This window comes from Anser anser (assembly GCF_964211835.1).
Source record: "Anser anser genome assembly, chromosome: 3".
Taxonomy (NCBI): Eukaryota; Metazoa; Chordata; class Aves; order Anseriformes; family Anatidae; genus Anser; species Anser anser.
In genome coordinates this window covers 107429932-107450341 of record NC_139722.1, presented here as the reverse complement: position 1 = coordinate 107450341, position 20410 = coordinate 107429932, and the positions used below count along the sequence as shown (strand labels likewise).

At 38.8% G+C, this 20410-nt stretch overlaps 1 protein-coding gene across 2 annotated transcripts in view; it reads left to right on the top strand.

Moving 5' to 3' along the window:
- Positions 1 to 20410, top strand: part of LOC310896039 (uncharacterized protein) — a 680208-nt gene that overhangs the window by 551799 nt on the left and 107999 nt on the right. The window contains exon 25 of one of the 2 annotated variants that reach the window (XM_083827872.1): positions 8635 to 9937. The exons of the other annotated variant lie outside the window; for it this stretch is intronic. Coding sequence (XP_083683998.1) covers positions 8635 to 8653 — 19 coding nt within the window. The 3' untranslated portion in view covers positions 8654 to 9937. Of the gene's footprint in view, positions 1 to 8634; positions 9938 to 20410 lie in introns of those variants that run through there. 2 annotated transcript variants of the gene reach the window in all.

Below are 20410 nucleotides of genomic sequence, written 5' to 3'. Positions count from 1 at the left end.
TCATACTATGAGCAAATCATTGCTGTGCCCTTGGAGTCATCCAAATCCCAGAATGTAGCTCTTTTATAAACCTGTAAATTGCAGAAAAGCACTAAATCATTTTTTTCTATGTACTGGTATACTGTTTTGTTGTACAGATCAAAATGAAGCTACCTAATAATGAAGCTAGCCTAAGGTTTCTGGTAAAGTTGTTTTCACTCTTATTCAGCTAGTTCATTGGCAGGATGCCTTCAGACTTTACTGGCCTTTATATCACCACTTTATTTTTTTTTATTTTTTTCTGCTGGAACTCATCTTCGTGAAACTTCACTGACATCTATGGAATGTCTAAGAAAAAAAAGTTTACTGGAATATCACTGTAAATTAGATATGGTTCAGAATTTCAAAAGCAGTTCTGTGTTGAGTGATTAGCTGTCATATTTCACAGTGTATACATCAAAGTCAATTGGTTTAAGCTCCTAAATAACACAATTGCTTTCAAGTAATATAACTGTTGACACTTATGTTAGCAGGGAGAGGTGGATGAACCAAGTATGTGAAGTCTAGCATTTGGTATGAATGTAGGGTCTTCACAATCAAGGAAGCAAAGTTAAAGGCTGGAAAATCATTTTCTGTGCTAATGCATCTCTAATAGCTGAGACTATGAAAGATGTTCCCTTCCAGTCTTTCTATGGCTATATTTCTACAAAACATTCAATTAGTAGAACAGCCACAGATAGTTCTGGCTTTTCAGAGAGATGACTGTAAAGCCCCAGATTCAGGTCTAACAAGTACTAGAGAGGCAGCTCCACAGGTTTCTGTCATGTTTAGCCAACTTCTGTGAGTTTGTGTCTGGCTGTGTGAGGAAGCCCATGTGTGGTTAATAATGGATCCGAACAACAGGGCAGAATTGAAATGATCTCTTATGTATTGTTGTTCCTGCCCCAGCTGTGTTCTCGCAATGGTGATTTCCGTCCATTTTGTGGGTGAATCTAGCTTTTGCATTCTTATTTTTGAGCATGTTGTGTATTTTTAATCCTGGTATCAGTGTGGCAATTTTGTTGCAAGGCAAGTCATTAATTACATGTTGTTTTTCAATTCGGCACAGGTGCTCACAAGATACTATTTGCAAAATTGTTTATCTTTACCACTAACTTGTCAAGTAAATTGAAAAATAACTGATTTTTAGATCATACAAAATAGGGGTGTGATCATTTACTTGTGCTTTGCAGCAGTGGACGACAGTTCAATAGTTGACATACTTGGCTTTGTGCATGGCACTGACCAGCTGAATCTCCTTATCCTTCTGAGGGCCAAGGCAGAGCTTCATCTGGCAGATCTGTGGGCTCTCCTCACAATGAGAGCAATCTTTTTCCCTGTAATTTATTAATACTATTATGTCAATAAAGATGCAAACCCATTTTTCAGCCTTTCTGTTCTCTGGATAAATGTATGTGTTATTATGCTTCAAGTGCTTCCTAGAGGTGCAGCTTAACAGCCTATTATTTCATCTCACTTATCCAGCCAGGAAACAGAAACTAAGCCAATCAAGTCATTCTGGAGTTTTGGATAAGAGAGATGCAAAATATATTGGGGAAAGTAATGCTTTAATAAAAAGATTTCGTAGACTTATGGTTGGATCTTCTGTATAGAGAAATCTCATCACCTGAACTGAGACAGGACCTGTTTTTAAACAGAAAATCAGAGTGACAGAATAAACTATTTTTCCATTCAAGTCACTACTTAATTGCATGGCAAGACTGAAAATTTGAGCCTCACAAGCTGATTTCCTGGTTAGGTGTTTCTGTTTGAAAATGGTTTACGCAACTTGCTACTCTGCTGATGGAAAATCAGCAGGTCTTTATGGTAGGTAGTGGAACTATGTCAGTTTATATGAGATGAAGATTTGCCCACTTTAATATCAAGAATGAAATGGGACAGAATCCCCTTTATGCTATGTGGATGTTATCATACTTTATTTTGATTATATCAGTTCTCCTCAACCTTATCACGGCAGCGTATTTTGCATCTGGCAGAATGGCACTGGTAAGTGCTACCTCTTGAGTTTCTATTGAGAGAGCTGGGGTTGTTCAGCCTGGAGAAGGCTCTGGGGAGACCTTATAGCAGCCTTCTAGTACCTAAAGGGGGCTTACAGGAAAGCTGAACAGGGTTCTTTATCAGGGAGTGTAGTGACAGGACAAGGAGTAATGGCTTTAAGCTAAAAGAAGGTAGGTTTAGATTAGGTATAAGGGAGAAATTCTATACTCAGAGGGTGGTGAAGCACTGTCATAGGTTGCCAAGAGAAGTTGTGGATGCCCCATCCCTGGAAGTGTTTTAAGGCCAGGTTGGATGGGGCCTTGAGCAACCTGATCTACTGGGAGGTGTCCCTGCCCATGGCAGGGGAGTGGAATTATATATTCTGTCATCTAATTGGTCCCTTCCAACCAAAACCATTCTACAATTCTTGATTCTGTTAATATTATTCTGTGATTTTTCTGGGGAAGAGCAGAAGAACAAACCTATGCAGCAGATTTCCCTACTGCACAGACCAACCTCTGTCAGATTTCTTTTTCCCAATTGGATGATTTCCCCTCCACTCAGAAGTGACAGAACTGACAATATTTACCCTGGCACCATTTGTTTATTAAGTTGTGTGTCCAGAGTGTGTGAATTATGATCTCCTGATAATATATATATATATATAATTTTACCTCAAAAATTATGATTATTGTCTGATGGCTGGAAAAGGAGAAAAAAAAAAGCGAATACTGTCTCTGTCCCAAATATGTTTGTGGGTAGTCCTTGATCTTGTCATTATGGTGTCCAGGTACCTCAGAATATTAGTCTGATCTTTTCTAGTACTCTTTGGAAATAGTTTCCTTTCTTTTTTACAGGGAGCCAATTTTTGCTTTAAATTATTATCCCCTCAGTGCTTTTTGGGAGACTTTGGGGGAGGTTTGCACAATGCATCCACCACTGGACCCATCGGGAATAGTGATGGGGTGAGGTTATTTACTAGATTTATTTGCCAGCCTGCTCTGTCAGAAACACAACAGACCACTATGCTGCTGAGTCCTTAGGCCCTACGCAGACAAAGAAGGAACACATGCTAAGTCTTATTTTGTTTGATGTGTGACCAGAGCAGCAGTGGAGCATGTATTCAGCTCGTTTAGTGATTTGTGCTGTGTGATGCAGGCGTGGTGCCCATGTAGTAAACAGTCTGTGAATTAGAGGCTGGTACCCTCTAATTCTAGAGAATTGTAAGATTAACTTTCGCAGAATCATAGACTGGTTGAGGCTGGAAGGGACCTCTGGACCTCTCTGGAGTAGGAGACTCTGCAAACTCCCTGGGCAACCTGTTCCAGTTGTCTGTCACCCTCAAGTGTTTTCTCATGCTCAGCTTCCTGTGCTTCAGTTTGTGCCCATTGCCTCTTGTCCTGTCACTGGGCAATGCTGAAAAGAGTCTGGCCCCATCTCCTTGACACTCTCCCTGCAGATATTTAGAGACATTGATAAGATCCCCTCTTGGTCTTCTCTTCCCCAAGAGAAACAGGCCCAGTTCTCTCAGCCTCTCCTCATATGACAGATGCTTCAGTCCCCTAATCATCTTTGTAGCCCTCTGCTGGACTTGCTCCTGTAGCTCCATGTCCTTCTTATACTGTGGAGTCCAGAACTGGATACAATACACCAGGGCTGTGTAAAGGGGGAGGGTCACCTCCACGGACCTGCTGGCAACACTCTTCAGAATGAGCCCCAGGGTACTGTTGGCCTTCTTGGCCACAAGGGCCCATTGCTGACTCATGGTCGGCCTACTGTCCACCAGGAATCCCAGCTCCCTCTCCTCAGAGCTGCTTTCTAGCAGCTCAGCCCACAGCCTGTACTGGTGCTTGGGCTTATTCCTCCCTAGGCGCAGGACCCTGCACTTGCCCTTGTTGAGCTTCATGAGGTTCCTCTCGGCCCAACCCTCCAGCCAGTTGAGGTTCCTCTGAATGGCAGCACAGCCCTCTGGGGTATAAGCTTCCCAGTTCTGTGTCATCAGCAGACTTGCTGAGGGTGCACTCTGTTGCATCATCCAGGTCACCGATGAATAAGTTAAACAAGACTGGACCCAGTATTGACCCGTGGGGGACACTGGTAGCTACAGGACTTTGTAGCTAAACTTTGTATTTAAAAAGGGTTTCATTTGGTGGTAGACCAGAACATACAGCAGCAAAATCATGCCAAGTAGTCTGTTCCAGTGGGACTCTTGTGTGCTGCAGTTAAGCCTTGAAAAACCTGTTATTGATACTCAAATGTATTTAAAGTGGATTTTATTTTTAAACGAATATTAAGTCCATTTTTTTTCTGAAGGATCTTCTCTCCCTTATGATTACAGTGCAAGATGCAGTCTTCCATTCTTGTGAACATATGGTTTCTTTTAAAAAGGACGAGTGTTTTTTTTCTTTTTTTTTTTTTTCCCCTACTCTTCTTTTCTTCTCTCTTTTCTCTATGGATTTACTTTGTTGTAAATCTGAAAAAGTAGTTTTTTTTATGAAAGAGGAAAGGTAAAAGTAAGTGCCATCACTCTGAGTTTTAAAGAGTGAGATTATATGTATCACTTTGTAAGTACTGATGACAATTTCTGTTGTTGCAAACTTATGTAATCATGCTCTCAGAATAAAGAAGTTCTGGGAACTCAACATCCTTACTACTGTCTCTGGAGCCAAAACTGTAACACATCTGTGCATTCAATACTGAGAGGAGAAGTGTTATCAGTAGATGAGCCTTTCTTGTTATGTTTTGTTTTGCTTTCTGTGTGTTTTCCACCATTTGTAGGAATGGTATATTTTTCATTCCATGTTTTTTAAACAAGGAGAAAATGAGCACAAATAACTGCAAAAGTGTTACTGCCTATAGCATTTAGAATAAGTTTTCACATATTGGGATAACATTTTTTCTTCTGTCCTGGGCATTCTGTCCTACTCAGGCTACGGAAAACAGTCAGAACAGAGCTGCAGATGTCTAGTTGGCATCACAAGATAGGCTGGCTCCACCATCCTTCACTCCCCCTCTATGCATCACTACAGATAGGTTTTTGAGGCATAGGTGGAAGAAAAATTGCTATTGCAATGCAGTATTTCCAGTAACTGACACAAGCTAGAATTCTTCATATTTCTCTGAAACAGATGACAACAGACCAAGAACAGTTTTGCTTAAATAGTTTCTTGATGAACCAATTCTCCCATTAGAGGATTTTGGTATGGAAGCACATAATATATGTCACATTTCTACTGATATGGCACTGTTTCTTTTATGTTCAGATAAAAATTATCTTTGTCCAGCATGTATGTACAATGTAAGTTCTTTGGAACATAAACCAATCTTTATCATCATCATGTTTGGAGTATACAAGTGAGGTTGTGAAAATCCTGCTCATTCTGAGTAGCCCTTACTCAGCATATGGACTTGTCAAGTTGTGAGTATGAACAAATTTCAGAGAATCTAGGGGTATATATTGCAAACTATCTATGTATAAGAAAACTGTTTGTTATAAACATTTGTGGTAATCCCATGCCTTAATGTGGTCCTGTAACAAGGAGCTGCCATGTGTCATAGCTGGTTTTTTGTAGTTTTCCCAGGAGACATTTAAGGTTGTGATGATTTAGTCTGAGACAACCTTGGTATTGCTTCAGCCTTGCCACACATTGACTAGTCCCTAGATAAACCCCAGCCAAAAAAGTTGGTATAAAATTCCCTGTATTTCTGCATCAAATTTACCATGGTGGAGTCCAGAGAATGGCCCCAGTGTCTTTGGGAGACACTTCAAAATAGATTAAAATGGTACCCAAGGATTGTACTAGAATTTCAGTTCACACAGGTAGTTTCAGATTGCAAAAGACTGGTTGTAACTTGAGGAAAGGTTCAGTTCTTCTAGTGAAAAAGCAGTTTTCTGAATCATTTCTGGCAAAGAGAATAATGTGTCAATACTAAATGTTGTGGAGCTCTCTAAGTTCAAAGCTGATCATTTCAACAGGAAAGGTAAAAGTACTGTCACTAATAAAGCAAAATTCCCTTTGTATTTAGTAGAGTACCAAGAAGACTTTGTAGACCCCTTAATGCATAATATCATGCTATTTAAACCTTTTTTTTTTTTTTCTTGCTTCTCCTTTTTAAATTACGTTTGTATTCATTTTTAATTATTAGGTAGATACCATATTTTCTTCAAAGATACATTTCTGAGGCAATCAGTATCTCTTTATATAGTTTCTACAAATATTTTTTTTAATGAACTAAAATTTATACCATGGAATTGAAACTCTTAGTAAGGTTTGACACATCTGGGAGAAAATACATTCATCATAAGCTTGTCTAAATTTCCAGTTCACACAGTACTGACCACTTGTACGAAAATAATATTTTCACTTGTGAAAGCAAATTCTAATAATGGGAGATTTAATTATGGGAATTTCAGCTGGAAAATGTAAATATATATATATATGTATATGTAACAGATTAGTATCAAAGTGTAGCATTCTTACTAAAATAAGATTATTTTACAAAACACCTTCATGTTCTTGTCCTTGAATCATTCATTGCCTTGAATAAACTATGATGAAGAAGAAAAGATTAGCTTTTCAGCTGGTGCGAGCCAGAGGCCCTTCAATGAGTAAACTGATCTACTGAAAGTCATGTAAGCAGAAGATCTAGACCAGAGTCCTCAGCTGATGTAGCAGTTTTCACTAGGGTACAGACATTTTGATTATATGCTGCTGTTTTGTAGGATGACAGTTTACTGTGGTACTGCTGTCTGACTAGCATCAGTGACTGCTGCTCAAAGAAAAGAGTCAATGCTGTTCACAAGTGCACTTTGTACCAGAATAAAACTAGATGTGCCATGATACTCCTCATTTTCTGGGTGGAAAGAGGACCCATTGAATATGAATTGCATCATTCTTAACATTTAAAAGGCTTCACTGATTTTACCTCTTCAGGATGCTTAATGGGGACCCTGCAGAGAATAAGAGAATGATGTAAAACTTGTATGTGAAAATTACTTGAACTGTTCTGTCATACGTTTACATTTACATTTATATTTACATTTGGATTTACATTTACATTCTCTTATGCAGAGAGCAGATATTCAAGGAGCTACCTCCAAAAGTTTAGAAGGATATTGAAAGAATAAAACACTCTAATATATACTGTCCAATGTGAAGGTTTAACCTCCAAAACTGTTAGTGCATCCCACAAAATAATTCAACATGACTTCAACAGCAAACCAAAAATGTAGGGTGATTTCCCCCTTCTTCCCTCCCAAAAAGCCAACATTACCACACAGATTAAATTAACCCAAAACCAAACTAATCCATCAGAAGAGGACAATAGTCCTTGCTTTCTTGGATCTGAGGCGTTTGGGAGTGATCCCCAGCCAAGGCACATAATAAGAGAATGGCAGCTGTGGGTCAGATCAGAAGTCTATATAGTCCAGTTTCCTATCTTAAACAGAAGCTTAGAGCAGGTACCTATATGAAGAGTATAAAAACTAAGTGAGCATATGGCGGCACTTCCTCAGAATACTCTACTCATCTCCGGCATCTCTGCGTTAATAGCCCTGTATAGATTTTACTCTGGAAATGTGTAAGACTGTAGTAACCACATCGCTGCGGGGTACGGACACCCCACAGCCTCTGTACCTATTGTGCAATCAATCACCTCCTTTTATTTGTTTGTACCACCTCCTGCTTCCTGCTGGCTTTGCTGATGTCCTGCAGTAGGAGAGATGGTGAACTTCTAGGTCTTATTAGAGCTTGTGTGCCACAAGTGATGGCACAGATTACCATCATAACTCCCTTTGGACATCTCTGTTTCAGGCTGTAGTATTGTAGCACATTTATTCATCCCTTATGTGGAAGCTGTCCCACACCCACAGCATTCTTGTTGCTTTTTTCTGAACTTTTTCCAGTTCTACTGTAACCTTTTGGAAAAGGCAGACCAGGACTGCCTGCATTATTCAAGATGTTGGCACTCTGTGCATATATCCAGAGACACAACGATATTCCATGCTGTGCTCGCCCCTGCCCCCCTCTTTTTTCTTCCCCTTCCCCTTCCCCTTCCCCTTCCCCTTCCCCTTCCCCTTCCCCTTCCCCTTCCCCTTCCCCTTCCCCTTCCCCTTCCCCTTCCCCTTCCCCTTCCCCTTCCCCTTCCCCTTCCTTTCTTTTTTTTAATTATCTATACTGTTTGTTTTATTGATTCCCGTTCAGTAGAAGTGAAAGAAATAGGTGTGCTTACTGTAAGGTACAACAAGAGTAGGTTTAATTGATGTCTAATTCCTCCAACATCCTTGTTTCTCACTCTTTGACTTCAAATAATAATACTGTAACCTTTCTTTCTACTCAGAGGCAGTAGAGTGGGCTTACTGCATTTTCTCTGGAATGGAGAAATCTACAGAGAGCATATCAGGAGATGCTCTTGAGTCTGAACACAAGTACTAATTAAATTTTTTTTATTTTTTTTTCTGAAGACTGTTGGTCATATTTTTCTGCTTTCAGCAATGGCGGATGAAATGTCAGAAAAAAAAAAAAAAGCTTGTTGCATTTGATACTGGATTTGCTGCATTCTGTGCCTCTTGGCACCAGCAATGGCATAATTATCATGTCTCATTTCTACATTTTGCAGGAGATCTATTTTACACTAGAAGTTGATTCAGAAGGCAAAGAAACTAGGCTACACCCATTTTGTTCCTGGACTTTAAGCAGAGCAAGGGAGGTACCATGCTTGAATTCAGGTTTTGTGCTCTGGTAAGGTTCCTGGCATCGGTGAATGACAGGCCGGGGCACAGTGTTCTCTGTTTAGGAAAGTGTGGTGGAATTTCTCAGCCCAGACAGTCCTTTCCCTCTCCCACTTCTGAGCACTGCAATGCTTCTCATCTTTTGCTGGGAGCGGAAGCAATTGCACCTACATACGCTGAAGCTAGCCAGTCTTGCATCATGGCTGCTCCAAGTGGAAGCGGGAACATAAGGAGTACATCCACTCCTGCTTGACAGCCAACCCAATTATGCATGTAGAAGAAGCGTGGACAGTTTTAGAAAACTACTGGCAGCAGATGCTTGACTAGTGCAAAGCATCTTCAGCAGTCCTGTGATGATCTACACCAGACAAGAATCTGATCCCTGTTATGCATTTAGGACTTCAGATTGTTTTCTGCACTGAAAACTGCCAAGCTTCCCCTATTGATAATTTAAAAAGAATCTTAATCCTCTCAGAGCCTGCCTTTTTCAAGCTTTGTAATAACACATGCTGATTGTTCTATTCAATTGATAAAAACTAATCATCAGATGTAACACACAGCAACTGACAGAAGCAAGGAGTTGTTATATTGCTAATCTCTCTCAAAAAAAAGAATATACACAATTAGCCAAGCCACAGCGCTTTGGAAATGTAACAACTTTACCAATAAGTAATGTCATTGAAATCATGATATAGTATGGACTCTGAGAAAAAAGACTAGCTTTCTAAGCTGCTCAAACATCTTGCTGCTGTTTTGTGTATGCTTGCATTAAGAGTAAGGGGTGCAAGCACTTTCTTTGGTACTTCTTTGTAAGAAACACTTATGAAGTGTCTGCACCTCTAATTTCATCAGATTATGTTAACTGACAGTATTGTTTACTTAAAAAAAAAAAAAAAGAGAGAGAGAGGAAAAAAATACATTAATTAATTTAATCAGATCACACTCTCGAAAAGATTTATTTAAGTGTTTTATACAGACTGTTTTTACTTGAGATATTTGTAGGATGACTATCTTTAATTTGGGGTGTTTATAGCTGTTCCTCTGAACGTCCTTTTTGTTGACATTTTCAGTGCTGCTTTTCCGAAGTAGTAGTGTCGGAAAACCATGAATGAAGCCTTATGCAGTGACATTTCTTTGCAACAGTAGTAGGAAGAGTATCATGATAACATTAATTCTAAGCTGAAAATTAAGATTCACCTAGGCAGTATTTTCCACCTTTTTGTTGTTTTGCCACAATGGTTGTCACGCATACTCCTGACAAGTTGGTAGGTTTTGAAGGTTTTCACCAAACAACTTTGATTTTATTTTTAAAGTAGATTTCACTATTTTAAATACATACATTTATGTCTGGCTCATTCAGGAAAGAAATAACACCACTCAACTTCATGGAATGCTCAGTGATTACATACTCTGAGCTTATGGTTCATAGCAAATAGATGACCTACATATATAAGAAACATTCTCAAGAGTCCTGTAAGTAATGAAATAGAGGCACTATACATGTTCTTTATGTTCTTTATAGAGAAAAATAGGTAAAATCTGATAACAGAAATCATTTACATTTCTGTTCACAAAGATACTTACACTAGAAAGAAAATCAATTTGTAAGATAGTTATAGTAAAATATTATTCTAAACCACCTATTTGTTTATAGTCTCAATGGTAGTTTTAAATAAGAGTCTTTTCTAGGGAGCTTGAAGGTTTTTTATTAAAAAAGAAAAGCGTAAAATCTCTGTAAAAAGGAAGGGACGAGACATCAAGGAGATGTTTTAATATCTACCAGAACCACTAGAAAATGTGTCATTTGCATTCAGAGGGTGTGAAGCATTTGTGGCTTATGGCTGAGAGAGAGTTGGAGGATGCACGATCATGGACCGGCAGATGTAAACAGGCTGAAGATGATAGCTGCTTTAAAAATAACAACACTGAAGACAGCTCAAACAGGGAAATGGGAAAACATGGAATGTGTTGTTTTCTAACTAGGCTGAAAGAAAACAGGAGGTACTCCTTCCCCAGATATGATTCCTGAATATTAGGATTCAATGTCTGTTGAGGTTAAGGTCTAATACTGTCATAGAGTTAAAGGTAGTTGAACAGGAGCTGATATTGTAATACTGAAGTATTTCAACTGTCTTGATGTAGATGATGTAACTGCAAATTACAGATCTTATTTTAATCTGTTGCTGTACAAATGCTAATTCAAGCTCCAGAATCCCACATATTATGCCATTATTACTGCTGTTCTTAAAGTCTGCAGATCTCCGTTTCCAAACACCCCTCGGCATGGCATTGTTTCAATACTTTCTCTTCCACTGAAGCTCTAAAGAACAGAAAAACTCTAAACATCAAAAATATCCATGAACACTTGAGGAAAAGGCCTGACCCTCTATAAACATGGCAATATCATATGCCCATAATGCAAATATACATAGCTTCATGTATGGGCTGTTTTAGCCATCATATTGAGACAATTTAGGAAAATGCAATACCAAAGAGAAGAACCCAGCTTCCTTTAGGAGGAGGAAATGGTATGGGGAGCACAAGAGTTAAGAGTTTCTGAGCTAAATAGATGCTGGAAGGGCAAAGGTTTTCTTCTCCACTGTCTGAGTTTTGCTAAAGTGTACTAAATAAAATATGCCAGAGGAAACATCATTTGTTTTATACGGTAAATTGCAATATCTTTCTCAAACTGACTTTTGCAAGCTTGCAGGAGGTGTAGACTGCCCTAGCCTGTGGGATTGCCAAATGCAGCTTTCACTGCAGATTGCCCAAAGGGTTTGTCAGCACGACCAATTTATTTGGATTTGTCATTTTCATAAAAGCCGTGTGTCTTGAGACTGTCAGATTCACTTGAGTCTACTTCAAATAGTAGTTAAGATTAAAATGAGAGATAAGCTCTTGACTACAAAGCTGAAAAGGCTTTTGGAAAAGGGAGACATAAAGTAGGAAAATATAAGGTTAAAATAAATTTGAAAGCAATCTTTTCACCAAACTTTTATATAAGATTGAGACTTGTCTTAGATGCTTTAGCTCAAGGCTGAATCCACAAAGCCCCAGTTAGAGACTGTCTTTGAGAACAGGCATGTGAAATGACTTTGGGAAGGTAGCAGCTTAGTCCTGCTTGCCCTGGGCATTCTTTGACTCGACATTTCCTCATTTTCTTTGGTCTCAAACAGGTCTCTCAGGCTCACTTCCTTCCTGTCTGGTTTATCCAAAAGAAAATGGCTTTGATAATGCATTTCTACTAATATTTGCCATTTTTTTGCTAATTTCCTGGAGTGTTCATTTCTTCTGTCCTGGGGAGCTTTCTCTAAATGTGCATTCCCATTTCAGTCCTCACTTAGCACATTTCTTCTGGTTGAAAGGATTTTAGTTGTCACTTAACATATTTCTGCTAGTGGAAAGACTTCTTTCTTTTAACAGGTTTCTACTTCTGCTGAGCTGACAGCGCCCCATATATATCATAAGAAGTCTCCATTTTGCTGTCAATAACTCCTATTAAAATCCTAACCTTTGAGTTTTCATGGAGATCATGCATCATATGATAGCAGCTGTAGTGTTCAGACAGCTGTTTATTTTCACTGGTGTTACCTGTTCTCGGATCTGGGGACCCTGCTATGACAAAATGGCTAGTGTTGAGAAAAGTTCGTGCCACTGGTGGGATTCTGTACAGAAGCAGATGTATTCACACCCAGGCAGGCACAGATATAATGTCTAGTATAGAAGATGTGTGATTCGTATGAAGGGGAAGTGGGGTTGCACGTATTGCTACACATTTGTACACATGAAGCTTCCACAGAGGGTGGACATTTATCCTTACTTCCATGCTGAACCCAATGTGATAATTCCCTCACTATGACTTTGGCAGTGGAAAAGGCATTTACCCCACTGTGTTTCAGCAGGTTCTAATCTGTCCACAGACCAAGATGCTATGTAGAAACTACATGGCCTGACTCTGCAATGTAAGTGTAAATCAGTTTTATCTCCAGTGAAATCAGTGGGATTTTGGCACTGTAAAGGTGAGGTATGTGTCAGGAAAACCAGAACCACAAGATGAATGACTGGAGTTGCCACCAAGCTGTAGAATCTCTTGGCATAGCTAATCTATAAAATGCAGAGACTGTGTGCAATACTTTCAAAATCAGAATAGTGAAATAGTGAGAAAAGAGAGATTTAGATGAGACATCAGTAAAATAGAAAAGCTGAAGGCCTTGTTTAAAGTGGGAAAACAAAAATCTTTCTAAGCCATCTAAGAATCAATGATTGCTCTGACAGAAAGCAAGAATGGGTCTTTACCTCACCATCTCATTTATTTTAAAGCCTGGGAGGAAAGAATAGCTTTAATTTCCAAACACTACTGGAATATTTTTTTCACTTTTCTGTGAAATTATATTAAAGTTAATTGCCATTCTGTAGCCTCTGAATTCCTTTAATACAGCCTTTGCATTCAGTTCGTAAAATTTCCTTCTAAGGGGAAATAGAAAAGCACGATCCCAGAAGGATGTATCTACAACCTTTCTGAGTTTCTTATGGCATCACCTGTCTTTGGAGCTGCTTGATTTTTTTTTTATTTTTATTTTTTGGAGGTTAAGGAGAGCAGTCCCACAATATAATATGCTGTGATATATTTAAAGAGCCTCAGAAGATTCAGATGTGAAGTAAAGTTATCAAACAATTTAGCAGTGAGATATTTATTTTATTTTTTCAGAGTACAACCTCAGTGCCTCAATTTATCAAACACTTATTCTGTGTAGGCCATTGTCGTATGAATTTTACATGTTATCTTATGATGCATTTCAAATATATTTTATTGTGATCCTGTAAGTTCTGATTCAGTTGTGTCTAGGCATGCAGCCACTCTAAGTAGTTGGAAGCTTCTACAAACAATTCTCCTGTTCAAAAAAGCCACCTCACTGCAGAACTCAGACCTAAATTTCTGTGAGCAGCACATGCTTGTTTTAGTTGTGTGAGTTTTGATTTTTGGTTTGCAGGTGCATCAATGTGATGACTTCCAAGTCAAAAAGAATTGTTTATATTTGTTTTCATATAACTGCCCCTCTCTCCCTTTTTATTTGAAGGCACAATCCAAGTTAGAAAGGAACAGCCAGCAGGGAAATGCTGTATTTTTCATTGGGGTGATACATATAGAAAGTGAGAGACTGCTGAGTCAGGCACAGTTTGCTGTTTGTCACCGCCTAAAGCCATTAACATTATGAGATTATACAAGGAACCTGCTGAAAGATCAAAAGATCTTGCTTGAAACCCTGGAGAGTGATATTGAAGGCAGATTTGTAGCATGTAGCCTGCATAAAAACAAGGACTATTTCTTTCTCAGAGCTTTTATAGTTTGACTAACAAACCCAGGAAGGCATCATGATTTTCCATGGCTTGTCTCAAGCCTTTCAAGTCGTCCAACATGATCTTTGAAACATTTGATAGGGATGAGGGGGGAATTATTTCTGATATTGTTTCACAGAGGTACGGTGACAGGGCTCAACCAACACTGCAGCTTTAGCTTTAACATGCGTTGTTCCTGATGCACTCAATAGTGCTGACTTAAGTGCTAGAGTTGTCTCTTTAATGCAGGAGGGAAGATGGATGCATAAAAAGCTAGTGCTTTAAAAGCTCAGATTAACCAGCAGAAAGTGCTAGAGTGGGGAATATAGCTGAAACCCTGATCCTCTCAGGAGCAAAGTTAACAAACTGTATGCCGCAGGGTACCATCCGTCTCCAGTCTGATTTCCTCCTTCTGGTATGAGAAAGGGTGGAGGAAAATGCCTAATGAAACCGTGCTGCAAAAGTCAGCAGTGATAATAAAACCCTCTACTCACTTTGTCTAAAGTTAGAGCATCTGCTGCCATTTTGCATCTGGGTGCTGTAACTGCTTGCTGTTCTGCAGTGGCAGGTGTCTGAGTGACAGACTTGAAGCTTTCCCTTTGCTTTCACTTTAAGTAATTAATAATTAATAGGGCAGGAGGAGAAAAAAAAAATACAACTTCAGCCTAATGACGAGGAGGTCTCTCTGGGAGAACTGTGAAGTGGGTTCATGTCCCTGCTTTAGTATGTACTGAACATTATGTGTTCATCGAAAAAAGCTCTTCTAGGTCAGCTCCTCCCTAGGTGACTGAGGTCACCAGGATGCAGCAAAAACTGCTCGTGTTTGTCTACACTTTCTCTTCATACCCCATTTCTCATGAAAAGTAGAATAGTTTATAGTATAGATTATGAAAGTGCTACCCTGGAATATTACATAGCCTGGTAATCTGAGTCCTTTCTTTTTGGGCCATGGGAGATGCAGGTTCAAAAACCTTCAAAAAGAGGATTGAGTCAAATATTTGCTCTTGTATCCTGCGTGCATGTCAGTTAAAGGAGAAATCACTTAGAATCATAGAATGGCTTGGGTTGGAAGGGGCATTAAAAATCATCTAATTGTCAACCCCCCCTGCCATGGGCAGGGACTCCACCCACTAGACCAGGTTGCTCAGGGCCTCACCCAAACCAGTCTTGAACACCTCCAGGGATGGGGCATTCACAACCTCTCTGGGCAACCTGTTCCAGTGCCTCACCACCCCCTGGGTGAAGAATTTCCTCCTAACATCTAATCTAAATTTCTCCTCTTTTAGTTTAAAACCATTCCCCCTTGTCCTGTCATTATCTGACTGAGCAAAAAGTTGATCTCCATCTTTTTTATAAGCCCCCTTTAAGTATAGAAAAGCTGCAATGAGGTCACCCTATTTTTTGTTTGCAACCTGAATGATTAGCCATGCTCTTGTGAAATCCTGCATTTTAATGGAAAAAGGGAAAACTGCAAGAACTAGACATAACAGTTCAATCAGAAGCAGCCCAGCTGAAATTCTAGTCTTTATTGTTAAAGTCATAATTGGTCTTTCTAAGATTATTGCTAAGTAAACTACTTTGTGACTAGCCTAACCCAAATGGACGGTGTTTCAGATATCTGTAATAACATAAGTAAAAAGATGCAAAAATAAATCTGCCCTATTCTCAGACCTGACTCTCTCAAAAAAACTTAAAAACTTTTGTCCATTAAAGTTATAAAACTTTTCAATCATTACACCCAAATTGAATTGGTATATAAATATTAAAAAATAAATAAAAAAATAAAAAAATGCCTGCTATTGAAATGTTGTTTTATGTCTTGTTTTTCTGCAAAACAGCTGCCTCAGGTAGAGGACTGGAAATAAACTTGCTGTTGGCCTGTTTTGACCATGTCCCTCTTAATGCAGTTGCCAAAAGCAATCACAACAACCATGGATGTAGCCCTGGGAGGTCTCTTCAGTAGAAAGCGATTTCCTGGTGGTGATGAGTCAAGGCTTTTATTCTACTGTGTGTATTTTTGCTGTGGAGGCAATTCAGAGAAGAAAAGGGTCACAGCTGAAGCACCTACAACAGTCCCTGTTGTTGTAGCAGGCTATCAGAGCAGTGGGTGTTCAGGTGTAAGTCTGAGCAACTTTTTAGTGTCCTGTGACTTGTGCCAGGGATTGGGCCAGTTACAAGCTGGCCCCAGAAGGTAAACACTGTAGAGGTGGCTCAGTTCCTCTGAGTATGGCACAATGCCATGACTGCTGGGTTTGAGAGCATTTCTAGCATTCAATAGCAATTTTCTAGTGCTGTGAATATGACACTGTCTTACCTTGCAAATTCTGTCAGCAAGAAGTTGTCCCAGCTCAGACTAAAATGTTTTCTCATTTCAGGAAGAGATTGTGCATGCGTTTGTAAGAGTAATTTATGTCAAATACTTTCAAAAGGCTTTGGGGTCTCTATATACTCGAATCTGAACCATCGGATTTTAAACTGGCAGGGGTCTCAATGGATACAAACGTGCATTGAGAGAAGTGATGTGATTTGGAGATGTTAAATGAGAAAACAGGAATATGTGGCTATCCCCTAGAAAAATAAAGCATGAATATCCTGAGACAAGTCTTCCTGGCAACACAACAGGAATAAAAAAAAAAACAAAACCAAACAAAAAAACACACTCCAACACCAACCTCTGCCCCAGAAAAACAAAAGCAAAACCCACCAAAATCTAGGAAGAAAAATGCACTGTAAGTTAAAGAAAATTTTCAGATAAAAAGTGATTTTTCAAAGCTAACTAAAGAGTTATTTACAGGTTCTTGCAGTCTTTGTGCTCCTCCAGGAACACAGAGGTTTAGTTCATTTCAGTCACTCATTTCAAATATATTGCTTTAGTTTGCAAGTTGGCACATTACAGCTAAAATCAGAGAATGTGTTTTAAGGAGATTTTTGGCTGGAACAGAGATTAGAAGGCTTTTTCTAACTTTTTTTTTTTTTTTAAACACATATGATTCTTCCACACTTGTATTTTAGCACATTATTTAACCAATATATTCTTGACTGAGTGCTTGTATAATGCAGGAGATATTCCAGGAAGTGGCACTGTATATCTGATGGGAATAGCTGTATTTCAATTCCCTTGCTTATATCCGATAGTGTTTACTTAATTCTGCCTCTCCTGTTGCAGAAAGTCTTCCTTTTCCTTCAAGATCCAGCCAGGAACTTTCTAAGAAAAATATGATGGTCCCCTTTCCAGGTATTATATCATCTCATGTTCTTTGTGTGACATATATTCTCAAAACTTTGAAGTATCAAAAAGCCAGTCCTCTCCCCTTTTACATATGAACAATTGAGGCAAAAGTGCAAGCCAAGAGGTAGTGTCTGCAGAGCCAGATTCCCAGGTTGGAAACCACCTTTTTTGTTTGTTTGGTTGTTTTGTTTGTTTGTTTCAAGAATGGAAAAGAGAGATGCTTGAAATTACCTTAGCATATTGATATCACTTTGCCAATAGAAGCTTTTTTCCTAGAAGCCAGTCTTATGGGAAAGAAAAACAAAACAAAACAAACAACAAACAAAAAACACACACACACACACACAAAAACAAAAAACTAACGAACAGCCATAGAATATCCCAGTCTCTTTTAAATGTAATAGAATCAGTTGCTGGACTGGTCTTATATGCATTGTTTAGTGCAAAGAAATGTGCTTATTAGTGCTTATTAGATTGTTAAGTGCTTTTCTTTGGTCATTTTCATCCATATGGAATTATCTAGGGTAAAGAGAAATAGATATTAATGGTCTGTAAGAAGTGCTGTTATTCCGTTACTGAATGTCAATTCTTGCTGGTTCCTTTTCATTTCTCCTGCGTGTATAAAGCTGTGAGGTAGCATTTTCTATATACTATCTTTTCACAGCTGATCCCTTTTAACATACAGTTCTCGGTTTTCTTTCAAATACAGAATAAATGTCAATTAGTCCCTCATCTATTTTGTGACTGATTCTTGAATCTCAAGAGTGTAAAATCCAAGTAGCTCTGCGTGTTATGCTCATCTAAAAATGAAGATTCAGGTCTATTATATTTATCTGCTCTATGACAAACTTAGAATCTGATGAAAGGGTCTGTATTAGACTAGAGCTCAGTAAGTGCAGAAGAGCAGGGGGGATTGAACACATTTGTCACAATTACCTTTGTTGTGTCTCTTCCAGTAAATAGAGTTCTTTTCACTCACATTCCTGCTGGTTTCCCAGTGTCCACTTTCATTTTGAGATAAAAAGAATCTGATTTGATTTTCTTTCTCAGATCTACATATTGATACTGCTCTGCCCTTATCGTATTCTTACCAGCTCATTCTTTCTAATACGCTCTTACAAAATTTCTCATAAATGTTTAATTCCTAACAATAGACTACCGGAATAATTGTCATGGTACAGAAATGTTCTGCTGACCAACTTACCAGAGTAAAAATGCTAATATGACCCTTGGGTCAGTCATGCAGCCATCTTTAATGTAAATTTAATACAGTGATTCCCCTGGAGATGGAAGATGGCAGGCTTACCAGAGCTACACTGAATTAAGGTATCAGTATTTAGCAGACCCTGGTTACTAGGCTACTGTTCACCTCTGAGACCAGGAAAGATCACAGAAATGCACTTTCATGTTATCTGTCACATATACAACTGGCTACATTATAAAAAGAAGGCATTTTACAGATTTGACGAGAGGCTTAAAAATAAAGGAATGGCTGGGAGGAGGAAGGGGGAAAGGCAGAACACATGGGGTTCCAGTGTCCCATTCTGTTTTCCTTTTTACTTTTTTCTTTTTTTTTTTCCTAGAAAAAAGAATCCTCCAAACCCAATCCATACACTCAATATCAAATAAAACATCATATTTTTCATAAACTGAATAGATGCCTTGGAAAGCAGCCAACGGGGGAATTTTCCACTTGTGCTTCCTTTACAGCCTCTTTCAAACCTACTGTTAAGCAGCAGGGGCACATATGCACTTCACTCCCTTTTCTATTATGCAGCTATGACACATTAAGCTACTTGAAATGGTATTCATATTTTATGAGTTCTCCTAACTTTGGTTCTTTTTTTATAACGTACTTTGACCCCCCCCCCCCCCCAATTCTGTATATCCAGATTTAGTAAAGAAAGAGACCAAAAGTAGATGAAGAATAAAAAAGAACCAAACCCTCAAACTCCACTGTGAATTTAATCATACCTTTCAGGTGCAGTGTATGTTTTCATTCAGTGTTAAAGAACTCACCTGATCATTATTATCTCTTTTTGTACAGAGTTTGTCATGGCATCCTCTGTGGGTCATATCTGAGTTGCTTATATTTAATACATCATCGTTAGTTTGAAGAATAGCATATTCTATTCCCTTAAGCATGATATTTAATCTATGGCTGCGATCTGATAAAATGCCCAGCTTCCTGCACAAGAAAGTACTGAAGTATCTATGCAAACCTGTGCTGATTTGCAAATGCAATTTTATAGATTTGTCAAAGACTTTAGAAAATACTTTTTATATATTGGTCGCCTCGTTTATATAAAATCAGGAAATCTCTTTTGTGGTATCGAGGAAAACATTGATTAACTGATATTGACAGTACTATCTCATCATGTTGAAGGCAGTTTTTAAATGCCAAAAGAAGCTGAATTTACTACCACCACTCCACTAACCTGAGCAGCTGGTCAAAATTAAAGACCTTGCAAGAACACTGAGTAGGTGGTAACACAAGCATTCACTAGTTTTGGTGCAATCTCAATGTGTTTGTTTTGTAAATAAGTCCTGTTTTTCAGAATACAAGGGAAAGCCATCAGGTGTCTTTCCTATTCTGAAATACCAGGTTTGCTACTCCGGTAAGATCTGTCCTTAAGAAGCCTTTCTCTCTCCTGCCTCCTACTTCCATCATATATTTAGACTAGTTTCTTAGCCCATGCTTCAACAAGAAGGAAAACATTTATCCCCAGCCCACACAGGTGAGCCCTGCCATGATCTAAAGCCTATAGCAGTGGCCAGTAAGTCCCAGACAGAAGTTCAGAAGGTTTATTTATTTATTTATTTATTTATTTTTATGCTGAACAATAGCAATAGCTCCCAGCACAGGTGCCTTGTATGTGCAGGTAGTCAAAAGCATTGTTAAAATCAACAGATACATGAAACAATGTCTTGATACATGCATGAACACTAGCAAATGATTGAGATTTTACTGGCTCTTTGTCAAGACTGTGTTTTAGGGGAAGGGGGAGTGAGTAGGAGATACTTTCTTTGCTCTGTTAACAGGCTTTTGATGTTTGCATTAGTTGGAAGCCTTGCATGCCAAGAGAAAACCCATCCTC